Source organism: Panicum virgatum, chromosome 9K, assembly GCF_016808335.1.
Source record: "Panicum virgatum strain AP13 chromosome 9K, P.virgatum_v5, whole genome shotgun sequence".
NCBI classification, from domain to species: Eukaryota; Viridiplantae; Streptophyta; class Magnoliopsida; order Poales; family Poaceae; genus Panicum; species Panicum virgatum.
The window spans coordinates 49724978-49745087 of NC_053144.1; the positions used below are offsets into that span (position 1 = coordinate 49724978).

The 20110-nt window shown below is 44.9% G+C and overlaps 3 protein-coding genes across 32 annotated transcripts; 2 read left to right on the forward strand and 1 right to left on the reverse strand.

Moving 5' to 3' along the window:
- Nucleotides 1–48: 48 nt before the first annotated feature.
- On the reverse strand, nt 49–2724 carry LOC120651970 (peroxidase 70-like). Its single transcript, XM_039929645.1, has 3 exons — nt 2158–2724; nt 1622–1787; nt 49–610 (listed from the first exon to the last, which is right to left on the reverse strand). The coding sequence occupies exons 1-3, from the start codon at nt 2620–2622 to the stop codon at nt 207–209; spliced, it is 1035 nt and encodes a 344-aa protein (XP_039785579.1). The 5' UTR covers nt 2623–2724; the 3' UTR covers nt 49–206.
- Nucleotides 2725–6619: 3895 nt separating this feature from the next.
- LOC120651967 (putative pentatricopeptide repeat-containing protein At1g77010, mitochondrial) lies at nt 6620–11866 on the forward strand. 29 transcript variants are annotated; one of them, XM_039929629.1, is made up of 7 exons: nt 6620–6987; nt 7081–9323; nt 9416–9536; nt 10072–10172; nt 10357–10480; nt 10577–10703; nt 11013–11408. In XM_039929629.1, the coding sequence occupies exon 2, from the start codon at nt 7152–7154 to the stop codon at nt 9213–9215; it is 2064 nt and encodes a 687-aa protein (XP_039785563.1). In that variant the 5' UTR covers nt 6620–6987; nt 7081–7151; the 3' UTR covers nt 9216–9323; nt 9416–9536; nt 10072–10172; nt 10357–10480; nt 10577–10703; nt 11013–11408. The 29 variants fall into 29 exon arrangements, with proteins under 29 accessions (XP_039785563.1, XP_039785565.1, XP_039785575.1 ...); XM_039929631.1 differs by lacking the exon at nt 11013–11408 and adding exons at nt 11432–11536; nt 11630–11866 and having other exon boundaries at nt 7081–10172; XM_039929641.1 differs by lacking the exons at nt 10357–10480; nt 10577–10703; nt 11013–11408 and adding exons at nt 11432–11536; nt 11630–11866 and having other exon boundaries at nt 9416–9443.
- A 1010-nt stretch (nt 11867–12876) lies between these two features.
- Nucleotides 12877–17806, forward strand: LOC120651973 (interferon-related developmental regulator 2-like). 2 transcript variants are annotated; one of them, XM_039929651.1, is made up of 13 exons: nt 12877–13272; nt 13345–13534; nt 14415–14495; nt 14765–14847; nt 14935–15050; nt 15145–15255; nt 15362–15474; nt 15561–15873; nt 15955–16038; nt 16117–16167; nt 16265–16336; nt 17120–17188; nt 17497–17806. In XM_039929651.1, the coding sequence occupies exons 1-13, from the start codon at nt 13260–13262 to the stop codon at nt 17533–17535; spliced, it is 1335 nt and encodes a 444-aa protein (XP_039785585.1). In that variant the 5' UTR covers nt 12877–13259; the 3' UTR covers nt 17536–17806. The 2 variants fall into 2 exon arrangements, with proteins under 2 accessions (XP_039785585.1, XP_039785586.1); XM_039929652.1 differs by having other exon boundaries at nt 12927–13066.
- Nucleotides 17807–20110: the final 2304 nt, after the last annotated feature.

Consider the following 20110-nt stretch of genomic DNA (forward strand, 5'->3'; position numbering starts at 1 on the left):
TAAAGCCGCCTATGCTGCTGCTGCTAACATCGTGACATGGAGCGGGTATGATAAATAAAATTTGTAGTATATGAATTATAATTAATAAATAAACAATAGTGATATACATAGATACAAGATCGTATACTCCATTTCAAATTTACACACTGTTTCTGTTCCACCCCACGATCGAGCCGCGATCAATGTGATGGCGGGTTGCTTGCTCATTAATTGTTCACTCTCCTGCAGTTGACCCTGATATCGCCGTCCGCGCCGGTGAGCGGGCTGATGCTGGCCATCCTGACCATCGCGGCCGCGAAGTCGCTCCCCCACCGGGCGGCGTCGGACGCGTACGCCCGGACCAGGCCGTCCGTCGCGCCGCCGCCGCCGCCGAAGAGCGCCTGGTCGGAGTGCAGCAGCCCCCGCCGGGAGAGCAGGTTCCCGAAGTAGCCGTTGTCGAAGTCGTCCGGCGACGACCCGTCGAGCGGCTCCAGCGCGGCGTCGCCGGCGCCCCCCGCCCGCGCCGGGCAGCTGCCCCGCAGCGACGCCGCGAAGGCGGCGTCGATGTCGGTGTCGTTGTAGATCCGGGCCCGGCAGTTCTTGCACTGCGCCCGCCCCACGGTGTGGGCCCCTGCGACGACATGCGTTGTAGATCATGGATGGAGGGATGGAAAGCCTCGCTTGCTGCCGCATGCGTGTGTGCATGATTGCGCTGTGGAAGAAAGCAAACGCAGCTGGTGGTTGGGGCGTCGCGTGATCGATCGAGATGATCGCTCACGGCTCACGTACATAGGGCTTGCAGTTAGGTAGGTGACGCGGGCTCGTCCAAATGTTGGCAGGTGAGGGTTGCGAGCAAAAAGGTGGTGGTGATGAGGAGAATAGAGACAAGAGCACGGCATCGATCGATCACCAGGTTATGAACAATGATGCATCATCCATGCATTGGTAGTACCATCATGTTTTCTCGTTGGTACACGATATACGTATATACTAGCTGGGACATAGATCATATAGGATAGATGTGCACGTATGTCGCCGTGTGCAGTTAAGATCATGATGACATCGAGTGGTGTTCTATAGCTTACTGTGAATCTTTCAATCTTGATAGCTACCTGACGACAGGGAGGACCGGAGGAGTGGTCTCTCATTTGGCTGGTGGCATCACAGGGGGCCTGTTCGGAGGAGCTAAAGTACGTTGAGAGCTAAATTTTAACACATATTAGCACTCATGCACATGCTAAAATTTTTAAGTCCTGCCTAAACTTTAGTCCACCCGGCCCTTTAGCACTCTCATTTGTAAAAACTGCTGCTAAAGTTTAGCTTTTATCCATTAGCACTTGGATCCAAACAGAACCCTCCTGCGTTGTTTAGATATTTTTTTTACCGGGACATGCCATGTGATCTATCTAGCCAGAGCTGTATGTAGATCGATGATGATCTGCGTCCATGTCGAATTCAGTCAAGTGCGAGCAAGATCTAGGATGGGACGTGCCATCCGTCATCCTAGCCTGCCTGCCGCGAATCTATCTATCTACACGTGCGTTGCACAATGCAGGAAAAAAAAAGGGAGGTCGATCGGGTTGCATCGCATTGCAATCATCAAGTGTAACATATGAATGTGCAGATCATGCGTGTACCGTACCTGAGAGGGCGACCATGTCGGTGGTGCTGAGCCCCTTGTTGGCGAAAGCGTTGAGGAGGCCGTTGAGGTTGGCGGTGGGTCCAGGGAGGTCGCTGTTGGCCAGGAACGCGCTCGCCGTGGTCGCGTCCCGCCTGCCCAGGGGAACCGTCCAGGATGGGCCTCCCAGCTGCATGCACCAACAGTACAGGCCGGACGTGTACAATGAAACCTCCTTTTTTCTCTTTATAATTTGACGTTTTCTTTTCTTTTCCACATGTGAGCAAGTAGCTAGCTAGCTAGAGACATGCGTCGCTGTCTGTTCAGTTCCATGATAGGCCGCAGCTGACAGATTTATCATGCTCGATCATATTCTCTCACTTGTGTTATTGTGTAGTGCAAGTAAAAAAAAAGAAAGAAATTATCTACTAAGCACACTGCACCGGGATGCTGTAAATCAGATAGAGGTGTGGCTTCATTTAATTTATAGCTGATCTCGTAGTAGTAGCTAGAGACGAGCGAGGTAGCAGGTATTAGCAGCTAGCGGCTGGCTTTATTACCTGCTCGACGGAGTCGCGGGCGGCGACGGCGAGGATGTCGGCGCAGGAGACGGTCTGCGGGCACAGCAGCTCCAGCAGCGTCTTGATGTTGTCGATGACGTCGAAGCCGCGCAGCGACCCCGCGTTGGGCCCCGCCCCCTTCTCGCCGGTGAAGCCCGCCGCCGCGTCGTCGTCCAGCAGCACCGACGCGTCGCAGCCCTGCACGAAGCAGTCGTGGAAGTGGAGGCGGAGGAGGGAGGCCCCCATGCGGCGGTCGAGCAGCACCGCCGTCGCCACGGCGGACCTGATGGTGAGGAGGGCGGCGGGGCAGGACGCGTCGTAGTAGTCCTCCGACGACAGCTGCGCGCTCACCACCGTGGCGGAGGCCGCCAGTGCGATGAGTACCGACAAGCAGACCGGCGCGCGGCGAGGAAGAGCCCGGGAGTGGTGGTGGTGCATGCGGGAAGCTGCTTGAGGAGCGGCCATGCCGGCGTCGCAGTAAAAGTTGTGTGTCACACTCTCACCGTCTGCTAGTTCAGCTGGTTTGGGAGTAGCCTGCAGTGCAACGCCAGAGAAGCATATTTATAGGCTTACAAGGATGCACAGACAGAGGCAGTCGGACCCTTAATAATACCATATATATGCCACCTCTTCTTGTTGAAAAGCACAGGAGATCAGTTTAGATTTGTTCATGATATTATATATTAGGCAACGTATCTGGTGCAAACCAAGAACCTTGTGCAAACCCGTGCAAACCTACTAAACAAAGTTTCAAAAAATTCTGAAAAAAATCATGAATGTGCTTCTCAGATTACATCATCTATATATACAATTTCATGGTCAAATTCGTCTTACTCTAGAAGTTACAAAAAAGACAAATTTGAGATGCATTTGAACCATTATTGTCGTCAGAAAATTTGTCTTTTTTGTAACTTTCAGAGTAAGATGAATTTGACCATAAAATTTTGTATATAGATGAGGTAAGCTAAGAAGCACATTTATGATTTTTTTCAGAAATTTTTGAAACTTTTTTTAGTAGATTTGCACGGGTTTGCACAAGATCCTTGGTTTGCACTAGATATGTTCCCTATTATATATACTTCTCTTTTTTTTGTTTGAGGGAAGCGTGCTCATCATTTTCTTTATTCAATCACCTTTGAACCAGCGACATCGCGGTCCAACTAACCAAGTTTTTACAAAGCTTGGGAGGGGGTCAGACCAGACAGTCGGCTGACATTATACTTCTGCTGCTATTCTTCAGAGATGGAATGTTGTATTAAAGCCCCTGCAAATACAGACTACAGTCAAGCAAACAAAGTCAGAAGTGCATTACATGTATACGTGCTCAAAAATATTTGAACTTCTAAAACGAATTCACAAGTCCATCGGCTTCCGGAAAAGCATGCTTATATCAGTTTTAATCAATTTTCAATGTATATTTGAGTCTATTTTTGTACGGTTTTGTTGCACACATAGTGACGACATTTCTCAGCAATAATATACAAACTTCACTAGAGTAAAAAAAAAGAACCCCTTGGGTTGTGTGCATTACCGCACATCTGATCTGTATGGTATTTCCGTGGCTGTGTACAGTGTTGCATCATTGGACCGACTGCTAGCTATTACATGCCAAAACTTTTCCATTCCGAAGATGTGCCTAAAACTCTCCATAAAACCTGCGCGACCTTCTTGCCGGGTGATTGTTGCTACTGCTACATACGTGCTACTGAGCCGGCACAAAGGAGCTAGGTACCTAACGTGTTGGCAGCTAACATCAGGTCCCTAAAACGCCATGCGTTGCGAGTTGCGACCAAGCAAAGAGGACGAATTAGGTGCCACTGTCCATCGGTTCATGTGTATGGACGGGTTAACACGGCTGCATCAAACACTCATGGCACTTATTTTATCAGCTTGCATTTGCAAACTAACTAAAACAATAAAGTGCCCTAAGCCTAAAATTCTCCATGATACCTGCGTAAGAGGTTATTAAGGCCTTAAAGATGACAGGAAATGGAAGGGGTCACGCGAACTAAAATATGATGAACAGGACACGGAGGAGGAAAATAATAATGATTCGGCTTCATTGCCCTTTCTGCATTTGGAAAAAAAAAACCATCCATCGCACGAAAAAGGGTTATACTATTGGGTAGGGAGGGGTTGAGTGTCTTTTTCATATAAAATATTAAAGGGGTAATCGAGTTGAGTGTTGGCCACATATCCTATTTGATTTTTTTTTGAAAGGAGTATCCTATTTGATTTTGCATACAAGTCATGCGCCTCAATAAATACACCCAGCAAGTGCACATGCACGAGCAGCCAGGAGGAAGAAGAAGAGGGATCGCCCGATCACATTCCCCTCTGGAGTACACATGCGATCGAGATGATGCAGGGTCATTGGTCGCCGGAGCTGTTCGTTGTTAGTTGGGATTCAATGCAAGTCGTCGCTTCGGCCTGAAGCCATACACACATCATCGGTCCCGCGTGACTACAATCCTAAAGGTGATCACCAATCAGTGGTGTGGTCTGGTCTGCATTCATTGTTAACGCCCGTCTTTTCTGTCGTTGCAAGGACGATGCGTCAAATGCTTATTCTCCGCGCGCCTAATCGCGATGCGTCGTCCGGGTTAGCTCAGGCATCGCGCTCGGCGGCTGTTGGTTGCATGATCGCCGGCGACGACGGACGCCGACGTTGTCGCGGTCGCGGCCAAACTGCTGGCTCCGGCTTAGAGCTGTAAATCTGGGCCGTGCTTAATGGGCTGGCACGAGCACGGCCCGAAAACCTGGGCACGAAGCCCGGTCCAGCACGAAAACAACTGGGCCGTGCTAGCACGGCACGAAGGGCGGGCTGGGCCGTGCTTGAGATTTCGGCCCATCGTGCCGCCCGGCACGGCACGGTGTCCTGGGCCGTGCCTGGGCCGGCCCGGCAGCTGCAGATTTGGAGGATCACTAGTGTTAATTTCTTGTAATTTTTGCCATTGTGGGAAAAAAAACCTTTCAAATGGTGGTATTCATGATCTGTGGGCCGTGCTTGGGCTGTCACGGCCCGAAGATGGCCCGACGTGCTTTTGGGCCGTGCTGGGCCGTGCTGGGCCGTGGTTTCAGGTCTTAGGCCCAGCACGGCACGGCCCGGTAAAATTTCGTGCCTTATCGGCCCGGCACGGTTCAGCCCGAAGCACGATAGGTCCGTGCCGTGCCGGCCCGGCATGGCCCAACTTTCAGCTCTACTCCGGCTGTGAGGAGACCCGTGCGTGAGCTGGCGGGATCTCTGTTGACACGGAGGTACTCTCCTACGTGCAGTGATAGATGAACAGCAACGCGAGGACAGAAGGCACCATCGATCTGCTGGGGATCGGAATCCAAAAGGGCAAAAACCGCTGCTGCGTGACTACCTGTACGTAGTTAATAGGGTCCGATTCGAAGATCCACCGATCGATCATTGCGCAGAACTGTAGAACCCCCCACCCCCACCCGCAAAAATTATTAATTGCTCGTCTTGATGTCCAGGAGAGCTTTGCCGCGCTGTACGTGTGGAGGCCGCCGATCCCGCATTCGAGTTTTGCTCGGCACGGGATTTTCCCACCGGATATATACTGAGGCGTGCGTGGGTGTGTGTGCGTGTGCGTCTCAGTATGACGAGTTTCGAGACTACTCGGGCAGCTTCGTCTGCGTTGAGTCCACGTGGACGTCTAAAATCTTAAATGACTTCCTAGTGCTCCTAAGTGCTTTAAAAAAAACTTCATTCCTGCTGTTGACACCAAAGTACTTTTCCTTTTCCCTTACCTAGCTTCTTGTTAAATCCATAGGAATTTAAAGAAAAAATAGGATCGGATCTGCAACGTAGAAAGGACTTGCAAGTTGCAACGTCAAGTTGTCATGCGAAGTTTGACGTGTGTGTGTACGTGTCACCACTTCGTAGAATGATCAACTGATGTGAAATGTGCCTTGTTAGGTTCATGGATTTATCTACAAATAAATAAATTGTTGTGGAAGAAATGTCTATGCCATAGATAGAACAGCATAGCTGCGTCACATTGCGACTGTGATAGTAGTCTTTTAGCAAAATTATCCTGGATGGTATACTTCAATTATTATAACTGAGGCCCTGTTTAGTTCCCAAAAAATTTCTTACAGTATCCGTCACATCGAATTTTTAGACACATGCATGGAGCATTAAATACAGTTAAAAAATAACTAATTATACAGTCTAATTGATTAGCACGAGATGAATTTTTTAAACCTAATTAGTTCATGATTGGATATTATTTTGTTAAGTAATAACAAAATATGCTACAGTACCAAAATCCAAACTTTTTCGCGAACTAAACACAGCCTGAATTTTTGTGCCATGGAGACAACTTTTTCCTCTTTTTTTTTTGAGGGAAGCGCCATGGAGACAACTAGGCCAGCCAGCGGTTATTGGGCCTAGCAAGAGGGCTGGGCTTGATGTCGCAGTCCACAGCCACAAGCCCAGCAACCATTCCCCGAAGGGAAAAAACCTCTCGACTCCCGGCGACAGGAGGCCGGCGGCGGAAGCGTGCGCGGCAGCGAGCGTGCGCTGCAGCTGGGCAGCTCCGAGGGCGGAGGGGCCGCGGCCTACGGTACGGGCGTGCAAGGGCGCGGGGGAAGGCACTGCGGCGCGGCGCGAGTGCGAGACGAGGTGGAGGGCGTGCGGCGCGGGCACTGCGGGGTACTCGCCTACTCGGGCAGGGCTTGCGGCGTCGCGGACGTAGCGGCGGCCGGCGGCGTGCTGTCTCCATGCGCCCGCGACCCACTGCCCATCAATTAGTTATTCCCGTGCTGTCTCGTGAGCAGGCCTGCCCTTTGGGGTCCGGCGTGATCACGAAAATCGAGGTAAAACGTATGCACAATGTACAATTCAACCTGTGCTTTTGAATGTTTGATTGATTATTCAACCTATCACACTTTATACCCCTTTGATTGAAGGTTGCACGAGAATCCTATTTGGCCCTGTTGATCCTGCGCATGCAAGTGGGCATCCATCGGAGCTGCTGGTCATGGCCGTCGCCTTGGACGTCCACTCCTGCATCCAGCTCCTCCGCTCCTGCAGCGCCGCCGCCGGCCGGCAGCTCCACCAGCTGCTCCTCAAGTCCGGCCACGTCCCCTCCTCCCTCCCGCCCGCCAACTCCGTCCTCCTCATGTACGCGCGCAGCTCCCCGCTCCACTCCCGCGACGCGCGCCTCCTGTTCGACGAAATGCCCACGAGGAACTGCTTCTCCTACAACTCCCTCCTCACCGCCCTCTTCAAGTCGGGAGACCTCCGCGGGGCTCTCCGTGTGTTCCGCTCCATGCCCGACAGGAACACCTTCTCCTGGAACGCGGCGATTACCGGCTTCGCCGCGGCTGGGGATCTCGACACGGCCCGTAACCTGCTGGACGAGATGCCCGTGAAGGACGCCGTGGCTTGCAACGCTGTCTTGCACAAATATGTCCGGTGTGGCCGGGTGGACGAGGCATTTGCTTTACTCAGGAGGATTGGTCCGCGGTGCGATGCTGAAATGATCTCCTCGCCCTGGAATGACCCCTTCGTGCTTACTACAGTTGTTGGCGCTTGTGCTGACCGGGTGAAGTATGATTTTGGGAGGCAAGCTCATGCCCGAATGGTGGTTGCCAAGATCGAAATCGATTCGATATTGGGTTGCACATTGATTGACATGTACTGCAAGTGTGGGGATTTGGACTCTGCTCGCCGCGTCCATGATGGATTAGAACATGTTGATGAATTCTCACTGTCTGCTCTGGTCCATGGCTACACAGCTTGTGGACAGTTGCATGAGGCGTTATGCCTTTTTGATAAGGTGGAGAACCCCAGCGTTGCACTATGGAATTCTCTTATCAGTGGTTGTGTGCCTGCTTACCATGGAGATGGTGCTTTTATTCTTTTCGTAAGGATGTTGCGGTCAGGCATGTTGCCTAATTCTTCAACCTATGCCAGTGTTCTGAATATGTGTGGGTTTCTAGGCATGCTGAAGCCTGGGCAGCAGGCACATGGGTGTGCTTTAAAGGGTGGGGCTGTCAATGACTTGATAGCAGCAAGTGCTCTCATTGACTTCTACTCAAAATGCAGCCTCTGGGCAGATGCCTGTCTAGCTTTTAGTGAGCTTAGGCATTATGACACCATTGTGCTCAATTCAATGATCACTGTATACTCGAACTGTGGACGAACAGATGAGGCTAGAAGAGTTTTTGGCATGATCCCTAGCAAGAGTGTCATATCATGGAATTCTATGATTGTTGGGTTCAGCCAAAATGGGCATGCTCTTGATGCAATGGAGCTATTCTGTGAGATGCATCGGCTTGGCTTCCGGCTTGACAAGGTTGCTATAGCCAGTGTTCTGAGTGCATCAAGCAGCATCTGCTCTATAAGTTTTGGGGAGCAGATTTTTGGTCTTGCTATTGCACTTGGCCTGCAGTCTGACCATATTGTAGCCTCCTCGCTCATTGACCTGTACTGCAAATGTGGCAACTTGGTCAATGGATGCAGGATATTCTATGGAATTGATAGTCCAGATGAAGTCTTGTGGAACTCAATGCTGATAGGTTATGCTTCTAATGGGTATGGACAGGAGGCACTGGAACTTCTAAAGTTAATGCAAAGCAGGGGTGTGAAACCAAGTGAACGGACCTTTGTTGGTGTCCTTTCTGCATGCTGCCATTCTGGACTTGTGGAAGAGGGTCTGAAATGGTTTTACCGGATGAAGGAAGATTTTGGTGTGAGTCCATCCGCTGAGCATTATGCATGTGTGACTGACCTGTTAGTCCGTGCAGGTCGACTGGATGAAGCAGTTGAGTTCATAGAGAAGATGCCTTTCAAAGCTGATGCAATTAGTTGGACTTCTATTATGGGAGGGTGTAAAGCCCAGGGCAATGAGGCTCTCTTGCACAAGGTGGCAAAGAAACTGATGGAAACGGAAGTGTCACCACATTCCAGTTTATACGTGCAGCTGTCAAGTGCACTTGCAGCTCAAGGGGATTGGGCCGAGTCAGCAGAGATTAGGAGTATGATGCATGACAGAAGAATTTCAAAAAGTGCTGGCTGCAGTTGGATTGAAAGGGCATAGAGGATACAGCCAATGTCACCCTCCTGCAGGCATCTTGGTCCCTTTTCTTCTAGGCTCTTCACTATTGGATTTGGTTTCTAAATGGGTTCTTCTGCTAATCAGGAAGTGGTAATAAATAATGATCCTGCTAACATATGTGCTTTTGATCATAGTTTCCTATCTGATCTTTTGCTGCTTCGTTTCATTTTGTTTTGTTGCAGCGAACTACTAGCTATTCAACTTTTAGAGGTATATCTTCTGTTATTCTATCGTCTGAAACAGTGTAACTGAATTGAAAACCTATTTATCCCACAAAAAAAGGAGGTTATGAGCTTAAAAAAGGTATATTGTTTAGGAGGTGGAGTATATAGCTCTTTATTAGACCTTGTTCTCAACTATATAATCCTGAAATAACTTTTAATAAGCAAACTATGCTTTGTCTGTGTTAATTCCCTTGCTTTATCACATATTACTCTGTCTAGGGTGGTCAATTTTTACATTACATTCTGGAATTCTACCATGCTGTACAATGTTATTTGTTTCTTTTTGGTTCTTGCACTTGTACAGTTTTTTTTTCTTTTATACATAATAATATAATACCACAGAGCACAGATTAGGGCCTCTCTTGCTGTTTCCACTCAAAACATTTGTCTGTCTATAGATTTGTAACAAAACTTACAACTTAGATCACTTCCTTTGCTGCTGATGCTGCCCTTCCTTACGCTAATACTTTTTTGTTGGCCCTACATATTAATTGTTATTTGTTAAGAAACCACGGGGTCTACTGACCCAATCGCTCTTTTAACTCCATGTTAACTGTAGTTTGGAGCTCAACTTATGGCATACTGAAGTTATTATGTCTTCATCTGGTTTGTAGATCCTGGAAACTTCTCTAGCAAGGAAGCCATTTTTACTGATAGTGGGGCATGTTATGGTGACTTCCATGCCCCGTGGAAGGGATCTAAGCAGGAACATCTGGTAAGACATAAACTACCAGTTTCTGTTTTGCTCTTGGCGCCAGGATGGGATAGTTTCGACAATTTAAATAAGTTGGTTTCTGATAGTTCTTGACAAACTTCGAGTTTTTTTAGTATACGTATTTATTCTTTCTAATATTTTGAATCTCTGGGGAGTCCTAAAACTAAGTATCCATGTGTCATAGTAGGTCCAAACAACAAAATAACTTATTGGACGGGCATTGGATAACATGGGTTTGCTGCATCTGGTCAAATAATGTGCAGTCATAGTATCTATGTGACTACTAAGATTATCATGAGAACTGAGAGGTACTGGTGCACCAAGAGTATTTGTTCAGTTCAAAGTTGAGCTTTACAAGAAAATTGGGACCTTCCATTGGCACTCATCCAAATCCCTCTCACCAGCAACTCATGAGCACCAATGCAGCAGCCACTTCCACCTCCACGGCGGCCTCCGGTGCCTCCTTGGCATCCACCATGGGCCCATGATTCCTCCACATCGTCTTCTTCATCGGCATCCACCTCTTGCAGCGTGAGTTCTCTCCTCCTCTCCTACCACCTAGGGTTTCCTACTCCTCGTAACCTAGTTATTGTAGATCTTGGTGAGAAGAACCATCAACTCCAAGGTCATTGAGTATTGCCACAAAACACATCACCCCCCCCCCCCCCCAAAAAAAAACATTGAGATCAGCCACATACTTCGATCTTATCCTGGTACTGCTCTCTCTGACAGGAAAAACAGTACTAGCTAGCAAATGTTTTTACTGTCACTGTTACTTAGTCATAACCAGTAATGATGAGACTAATTTTTTGCTAATTGACAATATTGTTTGCATACCAGATAATGGACTCTTGGTAGGTGATGCATGATAGAGGAGGAAGATGAGGTTGATGAACTATTTTTGTTATTGTCCATCTGAAAGAAATAAGTCAGAACAAAGCACACATAATGCAGCATCGGTTTAATTGAATCCATTGGATTTACTATGTTTGCATGTGTGTACATGCCATGCACGCTTTAATTGTCTGAACCATGTCATTTGGTCTTATTCTTGTATGTGTGCATATTATGCTGTGCACACAATATTCAGTGTACTACTAGAATCGATTTGTTGATCTATTGCTTGCGATGTGGTTGCTTAATTGCTTTCTCGTGAGGATGTATGTTCTTAACTTTGCCTCGCATGACTATGCCATGTAACGAATTATGTTTATATAAGTATTAAAATTCAGAACATCTGATGAGCCTCTGTTCCCCAGTCAGGGAAAACCACATTGCTTAACCATTTCTTCTGGACAAACTTCAGGGTGATACTTTTCGCTTGAGGTATTCTGTTGCAGGGCAATTTCAGTTTCTTTTTTGAGGTAACACTATTAGTTTCACTAGCAGTATAGTTGAGCTTGTTATATCTTCGAATTTGTCATTTTATTTTTATAGCAAAAATATGTCATCAACAGGATGGATCATGTACTTAACCTAGGATGGATCCAGTTGACATTCTAAATCCAAGTGAAGGAACAGGGAACATGCCATTTCTTCCCTGGAGTTTTACCTTAAAGCAGATTTGATGAACTTGGTTTTTTGTTAGGGAAATTTTTTGAGTCTAAAATGCGAGAGTTGGAGTTTAAGGCTGCTGATTATGTTTATAATGTTTTAATGTTCCGTCTATACTAATACTAAAGATGATGCTTTAAGGTTATGAGCTCCATTGAAACGCTTAGTCCTACATGCGTTGCCAAATTAGGTTCTTTGAGTGCTCCCTCATGTTCAAAATAGAAGTCATTTTTCGATTCCTGTCGTTTAGAATTTTCAGCTTTGACCATCAAAATTGACTTGCATAGACATTGCTAGATTAAGCGTGAAAGGAAATTTTAAGATATTTTACTATATTATTTGAAATATCATATTTTACAGATTTTAAAACTTCACCTTATAAACCATATCTATATCCTAAATAACATGTACTATCTGCAGTAGAGGAGGGAGTATATTGTACGAATCCTCTAGTGAGTATAGTCTTTAGTCAGTGTTGTAACGCATTACACGGAGACCGAACGCTCGGCACATGTCACGTGCCTGCCCATTCGAGCCCATTGTCGAATTTCACCATGAATCATTGAAACTTTGACACGAGGGCTGTAACTGTACGGTTACGAGGTTGTAAATCACGGTTGAAATTTAAAGACCTCCAGGCAAGTAAAAAAGAATACTTTTCGGGCATTTAAAGTTAAATTTCTAAAAATACTTCAAGGTGCGACGAATCTAATGGTGTCAAATTTTCTCAAAAATTCATTCGTTTAACATACTTTTCGGGCATTTAAAGTTAAAACAAAAAAGAAAAGAAAAAAAATGAGACGACCCATTAAGGCCCACTTGGTAAACCGGTCAAACCGGCCGGTAAACCGGTCTAACCGACTGGTAAACCGGTCTAATCGGCCGGTATACCGGTTACACATGCGATTTTAAATTTGGATTTGAATTCAAACCGGTCAAACCGGCCGGTAAACCGGTCAAACCGACCGATAAACCGGTCTAACCGGTCGGTATACCGGTACGAACCGGTTGAACTGAGTTTTTTGAATTTAAATTTGAATTTGACCGGTTTCTACCGGTAACCGGTGCAACCGGTCCGGTAAACCGGAACCGGAGCCCGGCGGTTACCGGAGACCGGTCGGTTAAATGAACCCTGGTTCTGGTTCTGGTGGGGTGGCAGGCCGAGTCCACCCTCCACCTCTCGTCGACAAGGCAACGAAAACCACGGGCCACGGGGAAAGGAGAAACACAAGCAACCTCCCCTCTCTCCCCCCTGCTCCGTTCGTCCACCCCCTCCCGCCAGCCCGTCGCCCGATTTCACATGGCTCAGCGTCTCCACGGCCAATCCGACCTCACCGACGGCGATTGCCTCCGTTTCTCCGCTTCCAATTCCAGCTCCAGCTCCAGCTCTTCCTCCCGGTTCCTCCTCGCCGCCCCCGCCGACGACGGCTCCCTCTGTCGGGCCCGCCGCTGACCTCTTCTCCGCTGCGTCTGCGCCCGACCCCCGGGCGGTTCTTTGGCTCTTTTGCTTCTTGGCCCGCCCCAGCCTTCGCCATGGGCAAGAAGAGTATGTATCGCACCGGCCATTTCGTGGCTCTTCTTGCTCGGTTGTTTATTGTTTGGTGTTGGATTGTTTCAGGTAAGAGGAGCAAAGGAGGCCGAGGAGGAGGTGATGGTGCCGATGACCAGCTTGACGGCGGCAGCGATGCCGACAGCGTGGCCTCGATGTCGACGGCGCTGTCCGACCTTCAGCTTGCGCAGGCCACCGAGCATGTCAGCTCCCAGGAATTCGTTCTTGACAAGTACATCGACGACCTCTACGAGAAGAGGTGAGCCCGTAGATGGTTGTTAGCGCCGTCTGTTACTGAGTTAGTGTATCCACGGTTGTGCCACTAGTTGATTGTTTGGGTACAAACTGCACAACCTCATGGTTGCTTGGCTATCAACTTGTTCATGCTGTTGTCAAAATGTCGAATCATGAATTGCCAGATTCCATTACAACACTAGCTTCCATAAAATTATTTCGGAAGTAACCACGTCAGATACTTAGAGAATTTAACTGATAACCTCTGCAATGCATTTTCTCCTGGCACGAACTCCATGCATTGCCTAGTTTTTTATTCGATACTGCTGGAACTGTGTGTTAGAGAGAAAGCAAAACAACCCCGTCTCTTTTCTCTGATCTTGTTCTCTTGCACAAAAGTCGGTAGGTGGCAGAGGTTTACGGTTTCTACATGCTCAAATAGGCCTTGTGCAATTATTCGTACGGCTTACTTTTATTCTTTCACAATTGCAATCTATGGCTAGTAATTAGCAATGTGGAAATGGCTTTATAGTTTATGTTGTATAGGTATCATGAATTGTTGGGACATGTGGCACATTTCTAGCATGCCCAGGAATATCTCACATTTCACGTAAATTTTGAATTGCATATTTCCTTCTTTAAACTTGATCCTTGACGCGTATTCAAGAATAGTGGAAGTTGCACCTTTCGTGTCTTTAAGCCGTATCCTTGATGCTGGTTCATGAATGGCGGAAATGCATATGTGTCCTTGTCTTTTTTGTTATATGTTTTGCTTATCATATATTTACTAGTAAACTCACTACAACTCTGTCTGAAGTTGATCCGAGAATTTACCAATTGCTAATGGAATGACCAAATAACATTATTAACTTCCTTTTAACTATAATACTACATGACTCGTGCAGGGGATCCACCAGAGAGAAAGCACTTGGTGCTCTTGTTGATGCTTTTGAAAGTTTTGTGCTTCTTGGTTTAGTGGAAAATAAGTAAGTTAATATGATTCATTAATGATGATTCCTTAGTATTTATATAACTAGACTAGTGAACAGATGGGATATTATTATATCCTCTGCTCCCACAGGGTTGAAAATGTTACCTCAGAAATTATACATGTGGTTGCCTTTTTTATACCCTAGTTTTAAAAAGTTAGTGAGCTTACATACGCAAGTGTGAGTGGATGAGATAAATATTTTCTGGGAAAACTGGACCCTTTTTTCTGTTAACTTTGTCTGATGCATTCTTTTACTCTTTAAAGGTATGTCACACTACTGAGCCAGTTCACCAATTCAATTAAAAAGGGATCTACAAAGGAGGCGTGTCTAGCTTGTCGTGCCATAGGTTAGTATTCTTGTCCACCTATAGTTATTTTCATTGCAGCAGAATGTGTGATATGCTCATTTTTTTCTGTTCTTTTGTGCTGGCTAGGCTTACTGTCAATTACACTAGGTGCTGGAAGTAGCTCACACGAAATAATGGATGAGTCGGAACCACAGCTTTTGAGAATCCTCCAAACTTGGCCCGATGCACCAAAGATGATATCTGTATGTTGATATTTTCTCCGTTTTTGTGTGGTTCTAGCAAATTTATGTGCAATTCAGTCTAGTTACATAGTTAATATAAACTGAATGATTGTAGGCACTTGATTGCTTAGCTGTTATCACATTTGTTGGTGCAACTGATCTTGCTGAAACCCAGCTATCTATGAGAGCCATCTGGGATGTGATCCACCCAAAATCAGGATCAAATGTAAGGCCAGCTGTCGACTGACCTCTACAGTTTTTCTATAGTTCGTAAACAGAAAGCATGGCATCCAGTTTTTCTATACTTCATTATTTTGTGGATGGTTATGTAGGTTGGCATTATCAGAAAACCGAAGCCTCCTTTATTAGCAGCTGCTGTATCTGCATGGGCTTTTCTTTTGACAACTGTTGGTTCATCTAGAAGAAGTACTGATTCTTGGAAAGAGTTAGTGAAAGCTTCCTTAATCACTGTTTTCTGCTATTTGTAAAATTGCTCATGAAATTCTATCTTTATATTCTGCCTGCATGTAGGTCAATTACATTTCTCACTAGTCTTCTAGAAACAGAGGATCGTGTTGTGCGGATTGCTGCTGGTGAAACATTAGCTCTATGTTTTGAGCTAAAACTGCTTGATGTTTCCACTAGAGAAGAATCTGATGTTGATAGTGACATCAGAGAGACCAGTGGCTCTAAGAACCAACTTTTCTTGAATATGCAAGCATTGAAAGCCAAAATATCTGGTCTGGTCTATAATCTCTCTATGGAGGCTGGGGGCAGAGGTGCTGACAAGAAAAATCTTAATGATCAGAGAGACTTGTTCCAACAAATCTCATATTTTATCAAGGTCTAGATTTATTTCATTTCATTTTCTTTTCTTTAATCCTTTAATCTCAGACTAAACCAGATCTAAATTCTCTTTCTCTAGAGTGATGAGTTCCCTGAAGAATCACTTAGGATTTCAGGCAAGAATGGCATTTTAGGAGTTACATCATGGCGTGAATCAATACAGGTGCTTGTTTCTTGCATTGATTTCATAAACTGCTGTGCTCCAAATATAAATTTTTTCTGATATTTGTTCATTGCTTAGTTGAACTATTTGAGGCGGTTTCTTGGGCGAGGATTCCTGAAGCATGCACAGGTTGCTATAAGCAGAGCCACAGCCATCCACATATTGGTCATCTGTGAAATATTGTATTTTGGTGTAGTGGTATTAATGCTTCTCTTTTTGTGTGCAGGACAATGATTTGCTGCATGATATATTTGATATCAAAATTGATCGTGTTGAAAACATGTCAACCACCAAAAAGGTAATGTTTTCACAGCTTGGCTGACCTTGCCTTCTAAAAAACTTGTCCATGGGGAGAAGACGTCCCCATGGCTTTGCCTTAAGACTTAAGACAGGGGAGTATTGAGCCCATGTTAGGGTGGTTGTTGCACGACCTATGAGCACCCGGGTTCAGTAGGTGGCCTCTCAACTCAAAACTCTACCAACCAAGCTATTGCTTGGTTCTCATGATCTAGCCTTCTAATTATAATTATAATGCGTGGGACGTTATTCAGAGGTTATTTTGATATGGTAACGTCATTCTACACCTTTGGGGTTACTGAACCGCTGAAAGATCAGGATCACTGAGTCACTTCGGTAGTGGTCTTTACTAATTACTGTAGGCAACAATTACTTGCCTTCAGCAATTCTCAGTTTTCTGTTGAGTAACCTGGTGGGTATAGCTACACTTTGTGTTTAGACGGTATTGTGTATTTGAGAATTATTGGTGAAATGGATCTGTTGAAGTATCATCAAACTAAGAAGTTGTTGGATTTGTGATTCTTGTTTCCCTTTCTTTAATAAGTTTCACTGCCGTGAAAAATCAATCACCACTATTATGGTACATATTATATTGCATTGTCTCTTTGTTGATCGAAAAGGAATTATAATTTCTATTTAAGTTGGGTTCATATAACTTCTCAACTTACTCTGAAGTGTAGTTAAGGGCTTAAGGCGCTGGTCTGGTACTCACCTGTATTTTGTTTACATAAATAAATAAATAGTCATCTAGACATTGCTAATAGAATTAACTGTCTGCATTCAGAAAATGTTTAGATCTGAGGAAGAGAAAGGAAGAGCTCTAAAGTTGAATAAAGAACGTCGTCTCGCCCAGGTAAACATATGCTGCTTCTATCATACTCTATCCGTTTCAAATTATAGGTTGTTTGACTTTTTTTAACCCTAAATTTGACCACTTGTCTTATTCAAAAATTTGTGCAAAATATCACTTCTTTTGTTGTAGCTTGCTTTATCATTTCAAGAATGACTTAAATTTGACTATGTTTGCACAATTTTTTTTGAATAAGATGAGCGGTCAAACTTGATGCTAAAAAAGTCAAACGACCTATAATTTGGAATGGAGGGAGTAGTAATGATGGTGAAGCATATTATTAACCGTATGATCTAATTTGCACCGTGCAGGAGAGGAAGCAAAACATCTTGAACGAGCAATACGGGTAGAACTAGAACCTTTCCTCCTGCCTGGAGTTCTGCATAGTCGAACTACTACCAGATTGTTGAGTGTTGTGTATGGTATTATGCATTGATTGAGTGTATTGCTCAGTATTGTGATAGGTATTACAGTACAACTGCATACTGAGAAACACTTGTACAGCGTGATATTTGAAATTGTTTGTTCGAAACACTCAGTTTTATAGAAAGTGTTGCGTTGACTATCAGGAGTCGTTTGTGAACAGTACAGTACAGTCATTTATGAACGTTCTTCAGGTTACGAGCGAATGTGTTTGTATCGTGTTTACTGTTTAGCAACGCTTTTGCCTCTGCTTGTTACAAAGTCGACAACCAGCAGGGCCATGATTCTTAGTATTTCTCTGCTCGTGGCATTGCCGTCCTTGCCTTGGCCCACGTGGAGCAAATGCATTGGCCCATGATTCTAAAATAAAAAGCAAGGAAGCAGATCGACCAGGATGAGCGGCATATAGATTAGTCCCACCTCGTTAGTATTAGTACGCAGTTCCCTGCTCATAAGAGACAAGAGCCACAGGCTCGACGTGCCAAAAGGCACATGCAACACGCGAGGTGCGTGAGCACCTCCTTGGAGGTGGCCTCGTGGCGTGGTGGCCCTGCGGGGGATGATACACATAGCTAGGTAAAAGAGATTTGTCACCACTTAGTTTGAGCCCCTTAGGCAGTCCCAATGCAGCAGACTCCACTCAGAGATTTGTCACCACTTAGTGGCAGTCCCAATGCATATATAGTCTAAGCCTCACATTCATTCTTGATTTGCGTGAAGGTATGCTATTGGGACTTGGAAGTTGCCGCACAATATTGACATTTACCTTTTAGTACATCTCCAAAATTATAGGTCGCATCATCACAAATCACAAATTAAAAACATCGAATAAAACTGATCACTCGTTGCAACAACTTAAATCATCTCTTGCAACATCAAAAAAAAATCTTGCAATTCGCCGGGCTTCATCGGGTGTCGAAAGTACACGTCTCCCGTCCCACACCCATTGTTCTCAACCGAGCCTTCAATTGTTTGGGTATCTGACCACGCCTCTCGTGCCTCTTTTCGCAGTCGGCGATGGTGGATGCACTTGGGTCGGATGAGCTCATGTGCTCGCACCGCTCCATCGTGCCTCACAACGCCACCGCACTACTCGAATGCCAGCAAATACTGTTCTTTTTATAAGAATTCAAATAGTTTATATTCATAAAATATTAAATTTTAGGGTTGACTGCGCTCATCAGTATGCCGGAATCTTAGTGACTAGTATCTATCTCTTCTCTACTATTTCTATAGCAAGCAATGTTTTTTTTTTTCGGTTCATCAGTCGGAATCCTAATAATCGAAACCCAAACAATTCAATCAGAATTCTCATTGAATAGCACGATCTGTACATGACGTGAACGAACACAAAGTTGACGGTATTATGTAGGTCTATTATATTACAAGTAGCAACGCACATGCACTTTTCTAGTCTATATACCTATTTTTGAAGAGGTAAGGTTTTCATCTAAATTTTTGATTTGGTCTGTCTAAATTTGTGTTTTGGGCTGCCTTGTGTCATTGACATGTAGACCTTAGTCCATTCCGTACATGAGTCGGACCAACCCTCCGTCCACGACTCAATCACGCAAATCCCTATAAATTAATGCACAAGCAACTACATGTATTCAATGTTTATATCAATTTTGCCTGTTGCAGCGCACGGATATATTTGATTAGTAAAAATAAAATGAACAGAAATACCAAAACAAAAAGGAGAAAAATATTTCACGAAACGCAACGCAGCGCAGCGCGAGGGTGGGCTCGGCCCAACAAGGGCAGACCGTTAGTTACGGATTTTTTTCATTTTTATATTTAAAAAAAATTAAAATTTCAAAAATATATGGTGGTTTCGAAAAATTTCAAAACTATACGCCTGTCGCCCCCTGGATGGGCGACAGGACCTAAATGTAAAAAAAATTTACATTCAGGTCCTGGCACCCGGGACGCATTAATCAGCGAACTTGTAAAATCGATATAAAATCATAGAAAAATCGGAAAAATACAAACTCAACTGTTCTGGATTCTATTAAACAAGATCTACAACTTTTGTTATATAAAGTTTTTCATTTGATCAATGTATCTTGCTCTATTTTAAATACTAGTTTATTGCACTTTTATTTAAATCTCAAGATCCATCCTTTGGATGCAGGTCACCTTTGGCTAGAGTGTTTCATATGGTGATCATAGGCTTGTAAAAAATTGGTAGATCCAGAAAACATTTCTAGAATAAGTTTTTAAATTAAATCTTGCAATATGTCTAGTTTAAATGGATTATTTATCCATGCTGCTATACTGAGTTTTAGAAGCCATAACTTTTACAGTACCATTATTTTATTTCCTAAGAGTTATAAAAAAAGTTTGGTAAATTTTAGATAAGCACAACTAGACCAAATGAATTATGACTAAGGTAAATGCACTAAATCAAGAAAAATAGTTCTTGTACCTAGAAAAATTTGAAATAATTCATTTGGTCTAGTTGTGCTTATCTAAAATTTACCAAACTTTTTTTTGTAGCTC

What these genes read in the sequence shown, in the direction of transcription:
- LOC120651970 (XM_039929645.1), bottom strand. Translation starts at nt 2,622, where the DNA reads ATGGCCGCTCCTCAAGCAGCTTCCCGCATGCACCACCACCACTCCCGG. An exon ending in CCCGCGACTCCGTCGAGCAG is followed by an intron (nt 1,788 to 2,157) that starts GTAATAAAGCCA and finishes TGGTGCATGCAG; the next exon opens with CTGGGAGGCCCATCCTGGAC. An exon ending in CGACATGGTCGCCCTCTCAG is followed by an intron (nt 611 to 1,621) that starts GTACGGTACACG and finishes ATGTCGTCGCAG; the next exon opens with GGGCCCACACCGTGGGGCGG.
- LOC120651967 (XM_039929626.1), top strand. Translation starts at nt 7,152, where the DNA reads ATGGCCGTCGCCTTGGACGTCCACTCCTGCATCCAGCTCCTCCGCTCC.
- LOC120651973 (XM_039929652.1), top strand. Translation starts at nt 13,027, where the DNA reads ATGGCTCAGCGTCTCCACGGCCAATCCGACCTCACCGACG. An exon ending in CTTGGTTTAGTGGAAAATAA is followed by an intron (nt 14,496 to 14,764) that starts GTAAGTTAATAT and finishes TACTCTTTAAAG; the next exon opens with GTATGTCACACTACTGAGCC. An exon ending in AGTACTGATTCTTGGAAAGA is followed by an intron (nt 15,475 to 15,560) that starts GTTAGTGAAAGC and finishes GCCTGCATGTAG; the next exon opens with GTCAATTACATTTCTCACTA.